Below are 15,896 nucleotides of genomic sequence, written 5' to 3'. Positions count from 1 at the left end.
TGTTGAGGGCAATGGTGACTTTGACAACGACAGGTAAGAAGATGGTGCTCGGGCCAGCCGGGAGCCGCTCGGCATGAAGGAGGCTGCAGATGTCCACGACTACATGTCGAGTGACTCTGAGCCTCCGTGTGCACTGCTGCTCAGAGAGGTCCAGGAAGCTGAGCCTCGGTCTGTGGACCCTATGGCGAGGGTAGTGCCCTCTGCGACGCATCTCTCTCTGCGGTTGCCCTCCCTCCTGCTGTGCAGGTGGATGTGTCACAGCACTGTGTTGTGGAACTCCACGTGTCAGAGGTGGACGGCTTGACCGGCGAGGCTGGTGATGCTGTTCGCCCTCTGAGGAGGTCATGACTGCAGCTAAGGCGGCCCCCATCCGGAAGATGTACATCTGAGGGGGTCCACAAGGTAGGTACATGTCGCCGGACCCCGGGGTAAGTGTGCAAGTTGGTGAATTTTCTTGTCAGGAGGAGGGTGGTGGAGGCCAAACTTTGTCCCAAGTGACAGAGAGGCCTCCTGCAATGAGTGAGGATCTCCCCCCCAAAACTGTCAAATGGACCTTTGCAGCTGCCACAGGCTGACAGCTGCAACACGTCCATTTGAACTGGGAGTGTTTCCCCCAGTATGAGAAACAGTCCCAGTTGTTTCTAAAATCCCACCCCTCCTGAAATATTCCCTTAATCAGGTCTGTTAATGACCTGAAATACCAAGGTAAATACTGTTAAGTGGCACCCGTTGGCTTTAATTGCCTGCGGGAGTCCCACATGGGGGGGCTGCACGCGCGCGTCAGCGCGTCTGTGGGGAACCCGGAAGTGGGTGGGTTAGAGCCGGGCTCCCGACCCGCTCCGGGATTCCCTGATTTTCGGAGCCCCCCCGCCAGGAATGCACCCGATCGCGGGTGCTAATATCGAGCCCCAAATGTCTGTGCCAACTCAGCCACCATCTTGTTTTATTCCAAATGTGGAGAAGATAACTATTAAAGCTTTTCGTCAGCCATTTAAATATTTTTTTCAATTTGAAAATAAATACTTACTTTCAAGATTTCGTTCCCTTCATAAAATTTGGTACTGATTAATGATTATGCCATTTTGATAGCCATTAGAGCATAATGCTTTTCCTCTCTATTGACGCTGTTTGTCCACTTTTTTGCAGACCTCTAGGTTTTTTAAATTTTTTAAAATTATTATATAATTGTTTATAAGTTTGACTTTTTTTTTAAAAAAGAGCATGTCTGCTACTCACTGGCTGCCAAACTGTTCTCAGCCACGTTACTCTGCACCCCAGTTCCCAGTGCTCAACCACTTCCTATGGTCTGTGCCCCATAGCTCCTCCTGAGAATCAACACACTCGCCCATTCCTGGATCCTGCTCCTTGTATTTATTGATTCAAAATTGCAGCCCCTTTCTGGTGTGTCATTTAACTTTTTACTTTCAAAATCACAACTACATTCTTAGTTGCTTTCCCCTGTTCTCTTCCCTCTACCCCGACTCCTCCCCCTCCTCTCTGCCACTCCCCTCTTACAATTTCCTCTCCCATGCCCCTTTCCCTTTATATTCCTCCCTGCCTGTTTCCCGTTTACCTCCTCCTCATACCCCCTTCCCACTCCCATTCTCCCGGTACCTTCTCCCCTCTTCTTGCTCCTTCACTCCTCCTCCCATCCTTTCCTTCTCTCTTCCTCCTTTCCCCCTTCCCCCCTTCTCATCTTACTCCTCTCCCTTTCTCCCCATCCTGCTCTACCTTCCCTCCTCACCTCCACTGTCATAATACTCCCTCAGCCATGGTCTAATTGTCCCTCACTCTTTAACGTCACTTCACCTGAAGATTGCACTCAATATTGACTCCATGTGTGCCATGCCATGGGAGACAGATTAGTAATATATTGTATATCTCGTGCCTACGCATACATCCTGTTTCTCAAAAAAATTCTTCCTGTTATCATGTTTTTCTCAAACTTTTGTGTTAACTCTTCCCATTATAAAAAATTCCTATGTCTAAATTTATAATGGAGATTGCCTATATAAAGCTGTCATGCTATAATTAGACCCTCTCAACAGTGATGATTTTGTGTCTCCCTGATCCTCACCATATACGGCAGAGAAATTCCTACATTCCAACCAACTCTACTTCTCTGCTTCCTAAATGGTCGACAGTTTTGCTCTTGAACTATAAATGATAATATAACATCAAAGTAACATTTAACAATAAGGTCAGAATGTATGACTAAACCGGGGCCTAAATAACATCTGCAGCCTTGGTGGAATTGTCACATGCCTTCTAATCCCACTTCACCCAAAGACTACACTTGGTCTTAACTCCCTGTGTGAAGCAGGATGAGAGATCAACTAGTTATCAAATGAATTGCTGGCTTCCATTCACAAAGCAACACATTAAATAATTCACTGAGTTCAACTGATTCACATTATGTAATTAATTTTCTGGGCTAAATTCACTGAGACATACATGCTTAAATTGAATTTGCTTGTTTACATTGAATAAGCCACACATAATTAAATTAATTCATTGATTCATTCACAGTTACAAATCAAGAAATGAATTGTCTGAATTCCATTTACTCAATCTCATATCATTGAATTTATTCCCTAGAATTGATTTAGTCGTCAATGGATTACTTAAACAATTCAATGGAATTAATTCATTGAGGCCGAGGTTAAAGGGCCAGTATAGGGGAGTGAGGCAGAAAGGATGCCAGAGGAATAGAAGAGGGAGCAGAGCCAGCAAGCAGGTCTGGTTGGTTGCAGGGCAGAAGGGTAGGAAGTGCAGCAGGAAAATCTGGGAACAAGCCCAAAAATGGTTCAGAGTGAGGCTGAAGGGCTGCGAGTGCTGCAGAAGAGAATGTGAGGTTGAGAGTTGTAACAAAGGTCTCTCAAATCATAATGGCATTTGATAGGGTAGGTACAATGAAACTATTTCCTCTGGTGCAGGTATCCAGAACAACAGAGCACAAGGTTAAAATGAGAGCTCGGCTATTTACGAGTGAAAAAAGGAAGCACCTTTTTCCACAACGGGAAGTAGAAATCTGGAACACTCATCACCAAAAGGCTGTGGCTATTGGGTCAATTGAGATTTTCAAGACTGAGATCAATAGATTTTTGTTAGTTAAGGATACTAATGGATACAGAACCAAGGTGGGTAAATGGAGTAGAGGTACAGATCAGCCATGATCTAATTGAATGGCGGAACAGCTCGGGGAGCTGAATGGTTTACTCCTGTTCCGATATTAATAATAATGGCCCTGGTGGGTGTCCGCGCCACTAAAGACACACCTCTGATTCCCACTTACCCTGGGATACCCCAAAATGTGGCCAAGAGTGACCAGTCAGGGAAGTTTGTCCAGACACATTTTAAATTGCAGCGCGAAAAGACAAGGAGGCAAGTGAGGAAAAATTGGACTCCCTGTGAGATAGGGGGCCTAGCAGGGCACTATGATGAAGCAGGAGGCCTGACTTTTCAAGTCTGTGTGGTATTACTGGGGAGGTCTAGCAAGGAGCCGAACAGGACCGATGGCCTGAAATTGAAATTTGCAGACGACTGGGAGGTGTTGGAAACTGGAGGGAAAATATGTCTGGACAAATTTCCCTGACTGGTCACTCTTGGCCACATTTTGGGGTATCCCAGGGTAAGTGGGAATCAGAGGTGTGTCTTTAGTGGCGCGGACACCCACCAGGGCCATTTAAATTAGTTGACCTCACACTGACCCCACATACTTCAGCACGGTCATCACTAGAGGTCACCAGTGGTTGAAATCCTGATTTAACTGGCAGGATCATGCCCCGAGGATTTTCAGCTCCGGTTGATGCTTGCTCACTTCCATACATGGGTATCTTCTCCTCTTCAGCCATTCATCCTGCCAGCAGGAAAAATAGACACTTACCCTTTAATGCTTGGATCAGCCACCTTCAATACAAAGCCCAAGTAAATAAAGGGAAGAGTTATTCCTTATGTGAATTTATTATGTACAAAGTAAAGTGTGTAATTATCAGTGCCAAATGAGGCATTTCAAAATGAGCTTTCACAATCACTTTTTAAACCACAATATACATTGGGAACCCATTTTCCTGTTGCCCCAAGTGAATTAAAAGGTAATTCTGATTGTGCATCAAAATAGTTTTAAATTGTCAAATAAAATGAATATTGGGATATCCGATTGGTATGGTTTGTTTACATTATCAGGAGCTTCAGACGAGACCCTGATCATTTTTCAACAATCACCACACCTGATAGCTCAGTTTATAAGGGCACTGCCTAGTTTAACTGTGGAACTGAGCCATACAAGGTAGGACTGAGGTTCAAACACAGTTTGTGCTGAATTTGTTGATTTAAGGCAAGGATGCTACCGTTTGAGCCAGTGCCCTGGGCTAAGAAGAAAAAATATGGGTCAGGATTTCCACTCACTTTCAATGACTGCTGTTGAAAAGTGTGTGAGAATGTCAGGGCTCAGTTGTGATTGAATAGTCTGCTGGCATTTACTGTCTAGGTTCACATGTGAAGAATGGTCACTTGGCGAGGTGGATAGCCAGTGCCTACGGACTTATACCCCAGCATAAACCAGCACCATCGGTGAAGGGGGGGGGGGGGGGGGGGAGAAAATTTGAGGGGGAAAAATTAAATTAAAAAAATTCACTGCTATGAACCTGAATTTCCCTCAATTTCCTGCATACTTCTGGGACCATGAAATGAACTGCTTGATCATAAAGATAATTTTTCAATAAAAGTTTTCCTATCACTATGGCCAAGATATTTAATGCATAAACATTTAGGTTATTATAACATAATGTTATTCACACAAGATAAACTCCAGCTAAATATATAACAGCAAATGCCAAAGCAAAAGTTTCAAAATTGATATTAAGGGGCCAACATTCCACAGTTGTATCAGTAAAAACACGCCGTGACCTTGGCAGAATTCTTCTGGAATGACCACAAATCTCACCAGGGCCCAGGTATGACGGGATCTGGCCTTGTGCCAACATTTCTGGGCTAGCCTTGCCCATCCCTACAAGGCCACTGACATAAGCTGGGGGGGCAGGGGAGGAGCAAAGGGCAGGGTCTCACTAAGTCAGGGGCTGCTGTGGCCCGGTCCTCAGTTAGGACCTGGTCTAGAGTTGGTGGATGTATACCTGGTCTCATCAGACACATGTCCCCAACACCTGGTGGAAATGATGCCCATCTTGAGATCTGTTTTCTAATCAGAGGCCTAGACACCCACCCTGCCTCCCCCCCATTCCTCCTCCTCCTCCTCCTCCTCCTCCTCCGCCCCACCCCACCCTCCCTCCCTCCCTTCCCTTTCTCCCTCTCTTCCTTTCCCCTCCTCCCAACCCTCCCCCGCAAAGACAGCAAGGTTAGGCTGGTATTTACAGTTTCGTTGGCAGCGCGTGGTGCTCCAGGTGCACGTCCAACCTGTCAAAGGCTCCTTCCTCATGATCCCTCCCCGTGACCCCATGAACTTTCATAGGGTCAGCAGTGAAGGTCACCAGTGAGTGTAATCCTGGTGTAACTGCTGGGATTTCATCCACAAGGAAATCCCTGGCCTAAATATTTTATGCTTCAAACACCACATCATCCACTGGGATATAACGGCCACCTGCACTTGATTCCTCAGCCCACGTGTGCAGGAGGCTGTACTGACAGGAGTCCTGCTCCAATTTAGTGAACATATTAATGCCTGAGATCATTCTCCAGTCCTCTCTGACAGGCAAGCGGATTTTCTGCACTTGTTTCTCCTCTGGTATAAACCCAAAGAACTTCTTGATGTGCTTCAAAGCGTACAGTTGAGAATGTTTTTTAACCGTCTCTTGAAAGAGACACTCTTCATTTTCTAGGTACTGTGCCCAGTAGCTTAGGTGCAGAAAACTGAGAGGAGAGAAATATCTTGGAATACAGAGAGTCAGAAAAGCAACCATCGTCACACAAGCAATTAAAATCCAACCAGCCACCTATGGTAAAAAGAGAAAAAGTTAGAAACTTCTGATTTCTTTGAAAGCATTTGCTGTCAAATCTGTGAGGATATTTTTAACCTAACTTGCCCACCAAGGAACTGATGCAGTCAGGTCCAATGGAAAGTAAAATCGGTCGACTGATCTGACTGTATCTGTTTCCCACTGGGCAATTTAGGTTAACATTAGCAACTTAAGAAGCACATCACTCTTATTTGCCGCAAGGATCTAAGTCATTGATATAGATTGTAAACAGCTGAGGCCCCGGTGCTTGAGCCTCAGCTGTTTACAAACTGTATCAATGACTTAGATGAGGGGGCCGAGTGTAATGTATCCAAGTTTGCTGACGATACAAAGCTAGGTCGGAAAGTAAGCTGTGAGGAGGTACTGGGGCAAAGGGGCTGCAAAGGGATATAGACAGATTAAGTGAGTGGGTGAGAAGGTGGCAGATGGAGTATAATGTGGGGAAATGTGAAATTATTGACTTTGTTAGGAAGAACAGAAAAGCAGCATATTTTTTAAAAGGTGAGAGACTAAGAAATGTTGGTAGTTAGAGGGATTTGGGTGTCCTTGTACATGAACCACGGAAAGTTACCATGCAGGTATAGCAAGCAATGAGGAAGGCAAATGGTATTTTAGCCTTTATTGCAAGGGGGTTGGAGGAGAAGAGTAAGGAGGTCTTGCTGCAATTACATAGGGCCCTGGTGAGACTACACCTGGAGTACTGTGTACAGTTTTGGTCTCCTTACCTAAGGAAGGATATACTTGCCTTAGAGGAGGTACAGCGAAGGTTCACTAGATTGATTCCTGGGATGAGAGGGTTGTCCTATGAGGAGAGATTGAGTAGAATGGGCATATACTCTCTGGAATGTATGAGAGGTGACCTCATTCTGAGAAGAATGAGAGGTGATCTCATTGAAAAGTATAAAAGTCTTAGAGGGCTTGACAGGATAGATGCCGAGAGGCTGTTTCCCCTGGCTGGAGAGTCCAGAGCTGGGGGTCACAGTCTCAAGATAACGGGTCAGCCATTTAGGATCAAGATGAGGAGGAATTTCTTTACTCAGAGGGCTGTCAATCTTTGGAATTCTCTATCCCAGAGGGCTGTGGATGCTCAGTCATTGGGTATATTCAAGCCTGAGATCGATGGATATTTGGACACTTTTTTATTTGTTCATGGGGGCGTCGCTGGCAAGGCCAGCATTTATTGCCCATCCCTAATTGCCCTTGAGAAGGTGGTGGTGAGCCGCCTTCTTGAACCACTGCAGTCCGTGTGGTGAAGGTTCTCCCACAGTTCTGTTAGGAAGGGAGTTCCAGGATTTTGACCCAGCGACAATGAAGGAACGGCGATATATTTCCAAGTCAGGATGGTGTGTGATTTGGAGGAGAACGTGCAGGTGGTGTTGTTTCCATGTGCCTGCTGCCCTTGTCCTTCTAAGTGGTAGAGGTCGCGGGTTTGGGAGGTGCTGTCGAAGAAGCCTTGGCGAGTTGCTGCAGTGCATCCTGTGCATGGTACACACTGCAGCCACAGTGCGCCGGTGGTGAAGGGAGTGAATGTGTAGGGTGGTGGATGGGGTGCCAATCAAGCGGGCTGCATTGTCCTGGATGGGGTTGCGCTTCTTGAGTGTTGTTGGAGCTGCACTCATCCAGGCAAGTGGAGAGTATTCCATCACAATCCTGACTTGTGCCTTGTAGATGGTGGAAAGGCTTTGGGGAGTCTGGAGGTGAGTCACACGCCTCAGAATACCCAGCCTCTGACCTGCTCTTGTAGCCACAGTATTTATGTGGCTGGTCCAGTTAAGTTTCTGGTCAATGGTGACCCCCAGGATGTTGATGGTGGGGGATTTGGCAATGGTAATGCCATTAAAAGTCAAGGGGAGGTGGTTATACTCTCTCTTGTTGGAGATGGTCATTGACTGGCACATGTCTGGCGCAAATGTTACTTGCCACTTATCAGCCCAAGCCTGGATGTTGTCCAGGTCTTGCTGCAAGAGGGCACTGAGTGGTTGCGAATGGAACTGAACACTGCAATTATCAGCGAACATTCCCATTTCTGACCTTATGATGGAGGGAATGTCATTGATGAAGCAGCTGAAGATGGTTGGGCCAAGGACACTGCCCTGAGGAAATTCTGCAGCAATGTCCTGAGGCTGGGAAGATTGGCCACCAACAACCACTACCATCTTCCTTTGTGCTAGGTATTACTCCAGCCACTGGAGAGTTTTCCCCCTGATTCCCATTGACTTCAATTTTACTAGTGCTCCTTGGTGCCACACTCGGTCAAATGATACCTTGATGTCAAGGGCAGTCACTCTCACCTCACCTCTGGAATTCAGCTCTTTTGTCCATGTTTGGACCAAGGCTGTAATGAGGTCTAGAGCCGTGTGGTTCTGGTGGAACCCAAACTGAGCATCGGTGAGCAGGTTATTGGTGAGGAAGTGCCGCTTGATAGCACTGTCGACGACACCTTCCATCACTTTGCTGATGATTGAGAGTAGTCTGATGGGGCGGTAATTGGCCGGATTGGATTTGTCCTGCTTTTTGTGGACAGGACATACCTGGGCAATTTTCCACATTGTCGGGCAGATGCCAGGGTTGTAGATGTACTCGAACAGTTTGGCTAGAGGCGCAGCTAGTTCTGGAGCACAACAGCCTGGATGTTGTCGGGGCCCAGAGCCTTTGCTGTATCCAGTGCACTCAGCCATTTCTTGATATCACATGGAGTGAATCGAATTGGCTGAAGACTGGCTTCTGTGATGGTGGGGATATCGGGTGGAGGCCGAGATGGATCATCCACTTGGCACGACTAGCTGAACATGGTTGCAAACACTTCAGCCTTGTCTTTTGCACTCACGTGCTGAACTCCGCCATCACTGAGGATGGGGATGTTTACAGAGCCTCCTCCTCCCGTTAGTTGTTTAATTGTCGACCACCATTCACGACTGGATGTGGCAGGACTGCAGAGCTTTGATCTGATCCATTGGTTATGGAATCGCTTAGCTCTGTCTGTAGCATGTTGCTTCTACTATTTAGCATGCATATAGTCCTGTGTGCTAGCTTCACCAGGTTGGAACCTCATTTTTAGGTATGCCTGGTGCTGCTCCTGGCATGCTCTTCTACACTCCTCATTGAACCAGGGTTGATCCCCTGGCTTGTTGGTAATGGTAGAGTGAGGAATATGCCGTTACAGATTATGCTGGAATACAATTCTGCTGCTGCTGCTGACGGCCCACAGCGCCTCATGGATGCCCAGTTTTGAGCTGCTAGATCTGTTCTGAATCTATCCCATTTAGCACGGTGATAGTGCCACACAACACGTTGGATGGTGTCCTCAGTGCGAAGACTGGACTTCGTCTCCACAAGGACTGTGTGGTGGTCACTCCTACCAATACTGTCATGGACAGATGCATCTGCGACAGGTAGATTGGTGAGGACGACGTCAAGTAGGTTTTTCCCTCGTGTTGGTTCGCTCACCACCTGCCGCAGGCCCAATCTGGCAGCTATGTCCTTCAGGACGCGGCCAGCTCGGACAGTAGTGGTGCTACCGAGCCATTCTTGGTGATGGACATTGAAGTCCCCCACCCAGATAACATTCTGTGCCCTTGCTACCCTCAGTGCTTCCTTCAAGTGGCGCTCAACATGGAGGAGAACAGATTCATCAGCTGAGGGAGGGCGGTCGGTGGTAATCAGCAGGAGGTTTCCTTGCCCATGTTTGACCTGATGCTGTGAGATTTCATGGGGTCCGGAGTCAATGTTGAGGACTCCCAGGGCCATTCCTTCCTGACTGTATATCACTGTACCACCACCTCTGGTCGGTCTGTCCTGCTGGCTGGACTGGACATATCCAGGGATGGTGATGGAAGAGTCTGGGATATTAGCTGAAAGGTATGATTTTGTGAGTATGGATATGTCAGGCTGTTGCTTGACTAGTCTGTGGGACAGCTCTCCCAATTTTGGCACAAGTCCCCAGATGTTAACGAGGTGGACTTTGCAGGATCGACTGGGCTTGGTTTGCCTTTGTCATGTCCGGTGCCTAGCAGTCTGATGCCAGGCGGTCCGTCCAGTTTTATTCTTATTCCAACTTCTTGTAGCGAGATTGTACAACTGAGTGGTTTTCAGAGGGCGCTTAAGAATCAACCACATTGCTGTGGGTCTGGAGTCACATATAGGGCAGACCGGGTAAGGACGGCAGGCTTCCTTCTCTAAAGGGCATTCGTGAACCAGATGGGTTTTTACAACAATCCGGTATTTTCATTATTAATACTATTTTTTTAATTCCAGATTTTATTTAATTAATTGAATTTAAACTGCCCAGCTGCCGTGGCGGGATTTGAACTCATGATTCCGGATTATTAGTCCAGTCCTCTGGATTTCTATTCCAGTAACATAACCACTACGCCAACGTACCCATATTTGGACACTAAGGGAATCAAGGGATATGGGGGTAGGGCAGGAAAGTGGAGTTGAGGTCGAAGATCAGCCATGATCTTATTGAATGGCGGAGAAGGCTCGAGGGGCATTATGGCCTACTCTTGCTCCTATTTCTTCTGTTCTTATCTATTTACATTTTTCATAGTTTGAATGACAATGACTGTAAATTTGTATAGGTTGAAGAGAAACTTAATCATTCACAAGATCACAAAACTGATACAGATGAAGAAGGCCCTTCACCACATCTTAGCTCATCCATCCAGAAACAATCTACAGCGCCCCATCAGAGTATGCAATGGTTTCCTAAATGATTCCGGCCTTTTTGCTTCCCCGTCTCTGCCTGAAAGTTGATTCTAAATTAATTTAAATGAAGGACAATTGGACGGATTCCTTTACAGACACCGCTCTGAACCACATGATCTTCCGATATTCACTGTGCCCAGGAAATCCAGTGCTTCAATCAGACCCTGACCCCGGAAAATGTGTCGATCACTTTTTGGGGGAATTTTGACTTTGTGAGATAGTGTAAAATGGGTGATAGCGAGACAGCAGCCCGTTTTACACCTCTCCTGATTTTTTATTCCATTGACGTCGGGCCATGCAGTTGGAAATGGGGATGAAAACAGCAGCCAGAAGGCCTCCAACCCCAAAGATGAAGGGGGACATGAATAAAAGGGGGAAGCTTTCTTTTTGGTTCCTCCATGGTCTTGCTGCCTGTCCCTCTCAACTCCTCATATCTAAGGGTGGCTGGGTGCAAGGACTATGTCTTCTACCTAACCTTCCTAATGAGCATCCAAATGAACTAGGGGAGGTTAAATAGGCAGGCACGTGCTGGGACATCACTCCCATCTCATTTATATCTATTTAAAAGCTTGCATCTCTCCTCTCCTCTCCCCCCACCCCCTTCAAACCCAGAAAACCCTGGAAATCCCACAGCAATGCTAAGTGGGCAAAAATCTCGCATCACAAATCTCTGCCACTTTTTCCTTTTCTTTACATTGATACTGCACATTTCCTGGGTGCAGAGGAAAATAGATCCTATAAAATTTAATTTATATCCTATATACTCCAATGCAGTTTATATAATTTGTTTGCGTGACAATTCAGTAAATACACTATAGGTACACATTGGCATTCAATTAAAGAAGAAAGAATTTGCATTTAAATACCATTTTTCACAACTTCAGGATGTCCCAATGTATTTCACAACCAATTACTTTTGAAGTGTAGTCACTGTTGTAATGTAGGAAAACACATTACTAATGTTTCCAACATTAAATTGATGGATGATGCACAGTAAGGGGTCAGAATCACAACAAAATAAAATTTAAAAGAAATCCACTCCAGATTTTACTTTTAATTAATAGGTGAAAGCAATGCTGGAGAGAGCTCAGTACTATAACAAGGGAGGATTGTGCCTTCCATTTAGTTTCATATTTCTGGTGCAGCACTGTAATTTGTTCTGATTGAAGCACTTTGTGAGAATGAGCTTCATGTTACATCTGGAAGTTGTGAGTACCGAGCTATTTTTCTAAAGTTAAAAGACTTAACATGCATAATAATCAGTATAAATAATCCATTATCATCATTGTAACGTAATGTATACGTTCACATTGTAAGTTTGCTAAAAGTGGCAAATACAACTTTGGTAAATAACTGGAGAAACAAATAGCTTTTAAAATTATTTTAGAAAAATAAAATGACAATTCATTTTTACTGCCTGAAATCAAAGTACGTACACAATTTGAAGACTAAATAAAGAAAACGATCGTTTACCGTACATACCTGGGACTGGAACAGGAGAATACGATTGCCTTCATTTCTTATTTCACTGATGTTTTTTATTTCCTTAATGCTCACTTTAGGACAGGGAAAACGAGCGAGAATGTCCTTCTGCTCACGAAGGCTGATATTCTCAAAAACTTTCCAGCTATCAACTGATAAAAACTCGCTCATGCCGCACTGGTAATACAAGCCATTTAGCAGAGTAACTGCCAACCAGGTTATTGGAGCGACTATGGCTGATCCTGTTATGCTACAAAGGACATAGCAGGTTAGATTGAAATCTCTATGCTTCAAATTTGGGCCATTTCTAAAACTCATGATTAATTTCCAAGTCAGGCCATTGATGACATATCCAAGGATCAGCAACACCAGTGCAGGAACTCCAAAAAAAGCTAGACCGTAGTATAGATTTGCTGTTGGCTTGCATGGACAACTGAAGGCAAAAAACGAGAATGTTTGCTGGCCAAAGATTGTTACCAGTATAATCATTAAATGCAGAATCGTTTTCTGTTTGTCTTTGAAAAATGACAAGATATTAGACGTTGTCATATTTTTTAACCTTGACTCCCCTCTTTTACCACCACAAAGATATCAGTGCTGTATTGCCTTCAATTCAGGGATGAGATTATGAGGCAGAGTACGGTGAATGCAGCTTCTTATAAACAGGTTGCGTCACTTCCTTTGTTGAAATCTCTATTTGCTTCTCATTACCATGGCAAGATGCTCGATAATTAGTAGGTGACAGGAAATATGTTAGTTTGTATTCGTGCTTTTGAAGGTATTTTGTATTTCTAACTTGACCACTTTCTAACCGTTTTACTTTTGAATGGGTTAATTACTAATGCTTTTGCACTTTTTAATTCAAGTATAATCCTGTTTCATAGATTTATCCCAGTTCTATAAAATTCTTGAGGCATGAATAAATCCACCTTAACCTGTTCAACTATTTCTGCTTTCATCTCTCAAAACACTGAATATCATAAGACCAGCACATGTCAATCAACCTTTATGTGCACAAAATCTTGTAAAATATCATATTTTTGTACAGTAATTTGTTTAGTATGGGTTTAAATTCAGTTACAGAATGACTACGGGTGAATTCATGTTACAATTGGTGCAAAGCAGTTTCATTTTGCACTGATGCTGCAGGATTAGTGCAATTGCAGCCTGAATCCAGTATCATGGCCCAACATGGTGTAGGAATGATGTGAAGTGAGATTCCCTGGAGTAGGGAGTCTTAGGGCCCGATATTATCATGGTGGCGGGTTCGCGGCGGGGGGTTAGTTGGGCGCGTGGGTAACGCGCCCGATAAAATCAGTCTGCTCCGCACGCAATTACAGGGTGGTTGGATCCACTTACCTGGTCTTCCAGGTTCCCCACTGCTGATCTGCGCGGCGGGCGGACTGCGCATGCGCAGTAAGCTCTGTCAGCTGGAGGAGCCCTATTTAAAGGGGCAGTCCTCCACTGACTGATGCTGCAAGAAATAGGAAAAATTACAGCACGGAGCAACCCAGGGGGAAGGCTGCTCCCAGGTTAATGATGCCTCACTCCAGCTCTTATTGGATGGGGTGAGGAGGAGGGGGAGGACAGAGATCTTCCCCCCGGCGGGCGGGAGGAAGCGGCCTGCCTCGAGGTGGCAGAGGAGGTCACCTGCACCACCAACATATCGCCCACCTGCATACAGAGCAGGAGGCGCTGCAATGACCTAAGTAGGTCAGCCAAAGTGAGTACACTTACTCATTCCCCTACACTCCTTCTGCCACATCACCGCCCCCAACCCACATCTCCTTCTGCACAGCCAACACTACTCTGTCACATCACCCCTCATACCCACTCAAACCTCATCCTCATCTTACCTGCACTTACTCACCTCGCCAGTTCTCATCCCGCCACTACCACTCAAACCAATCCTCATACAATCTCATGGCTCTATCTCATACTCTCCCTTTCATGCATCTCTTTCACGGTCAGCCTCACTCAACCTGCCACTACCTGTGCTGCAGCCACAGGGCATGCATCACATATGCGCAGTAGGAAGCGTAAGGCAAACATGTCGTGAGCATGAAGGGGATGCACAAGGGTGTTTGAGGGTTTGTCATGGTTTTTACTCCTATTTAATTTCTGATCAACTCACATCACATATTATATTGGCACATCTTTGTGAATCTTGTCTGGTTTGTGCAATAATGCCCTTTCCTGAGGATCACAATGAAGACCCACAACTGATGCCACCCATTGTGTCACTGCAGAGTGGGTTTAGGTGTATTTGCAGGGCTCTTTTGTGCAGACGACTGAGAGACGTCGGCGATGTCCCCGGTGGCACCCTGGAAGGATGCGGAGGAGAAGTTGTTGAGGGCAGTCGTGACTTTGACAACGACAGGTAAGAAGATGGTGCTCGGGCCAGCTGGGAGCAGCTCGGCATGAAGGAGGCTGCAGATGTCCACGACTACATGTCGAGTGACTCTGAGCCTCCGTGTGCACTGCTGCTCAGAGAGGTCCAGGAAGCTGAGCTTCGGTCTGTGGACCCTGTGGCGAGGGTAGTGCCCTCTGCGACGAATCTCTCTCTGTGGTTGCCCTCCCTCCTGCTGTGCAGGTGGATGTGTCACAGCACTGTGTTGTGGAACTCCACGTGTCAGAGATAGATGGCGTGGCCAGCGAGGCTGGTGATGCTGTTCGCCCTCCGAGGAGGTCATGACTGCAGCTACGGTAGCCCCCATCCGGAAGATATACATTTGAGGGGGTCCGCAAGGTAGGTAAATGTGTCTGGACACTGAGGTAAGTGTGCAAGTTGGTGAATTTTGTTGTTAGGAGGAGGGTAGTGGAGGCCAAACTTTGTCCAAAGTGACAGAGTGGCCTCCTGCAATGAGTGAGGGTCTTTCCCCCCCCCACCTGCTGATGGCTGCAACACGTCCATTTGAACTGGGAGTGTTTCCCCCAGTACGGGAAACAGTCTCAGTCAGTTGCAAAATCCCATCCCTGCTGAAATAACAGGTCAATCAGGTCTGTAAACAACCTGAAGTACCTGTTCAATTACTTTAAGTGGCACCCCCGCCGGCTTTAATTGCCGGCGGGAGTCCTACATGCGTGTGAGCGCGTCAGTGGGGAACGCGGAAATGGGGCAGGTTGGAGCCGGGCTCCCGACCCGCCCCGGGAATCCCCGATTTTCGCAGCCCCCCCGCCACGAACGCACCCGATTGCGGGTGCGAAAATCGGGCCCTTAGTCTTCTTCACTTCAGAGTCAGTTCAGGCATTGACACCCAATTGACATTCCGGGGGTGAATTTCCTCACAGTTTTCAACATTAGCGATATAAATAGCAGAGAATTTTTTTTTAGGAATGAAATTCATGTGGAACTCGTTTCTAATGCTTGTTCACCTTTAATGTGGAGTCAGGAGGAGCATTCCTGCACCTCTCGGCTCCACATTCAGGTAAGTTACTTACCTTCTTGGTTGGGCCCAGCAGGCAATCCCTAGGTTTGGTATCACTGAGTGTAGCCGGCAAACCAATCTTGGAGAGGGAGCCTCAAACATGTGTTAAGCTCTTTATTGGCATATGTAATGGGCAGGCCTAATGCCTGTTTCAAGCGTGGGTAAAGGTCACATTTTATATCCTTACCCAATATGACACCCAGCGCCGTTCCAGCCAGAAATGTGCACATGCTTGCCACTTCCACTTAACTTTGCATTTGTTGTGATCCTGCCCACCATATTGGGGCCTGTGTAGTCAAAGTAGCAC

The 15,896-nt window shown here is 46.2% G+C and overlaps 1 protein-coding gene across 1 annotated transcript; it reads right to left on the bottom strand.

The window, feature by feature from the left end:
* Positions 1-5,323: 5,323 nt before the first annotated feature.
* On the bottom strand, positions 5,324-12,769 carry LOC137321434 (calcium homeostasis modulator protein 4-like). The gene is made up of 2 exons (XM_067983824.1): positions 12,162-12,769; positions 5,324-5,948 (listed from the first exon to the last, which is right to left on the bottom strand). The coding sequence occupies exons 1-2, from the start codon at positions 12,708-12,710 to the stop codon at positions 5,553-5,555; spliced, it is 945 nt and encodes a 314-aa protein (XP_067839925.1). The 5' UTR covers positions 12,711-12,769; the 3' UTR covers positions 5,324-5,552.
* Between the last annotated feature and the right edge of the window lie 3,127 nt (positions 12,770-15,896).

The sequence above is a fragment of the Heptranchias perlo genome, chromosome 5 (genome assembly GCF_035084215.1).
Source record: "Heptranchias perlo isolate sHepPer1 chromosome 5, sHepPer1.hap1, whole genome shotgun sequence".
Classification (NCBI taxonomy): domain Eukaryota; kingdom Metazoa; phylum Chordata; class Chondrichthyes; order Hexanchiformes; family Hexanchidae; genus Heptranchias; species Heptranchias perlo.
This window is presented reverse-complemented; position numbering and strand designations above follow the sequence as displayed.

Coding starts and splice junctions, on each gene's coding strand:
- LOC137321434 (XM_067983824.1), bottom strand. CDS start 12,710: ATGACAACGTCTAATATCTTGTCATTTTTCAAAGACAAACAGAAAACG. Junction 5,949..12,161: donor TTCTCCTGTTCCAGTCCCAG/GTATGTACGGTA, acceptor TTTTTACCATAG/GTGGCTGGTTGGATTTTAAT.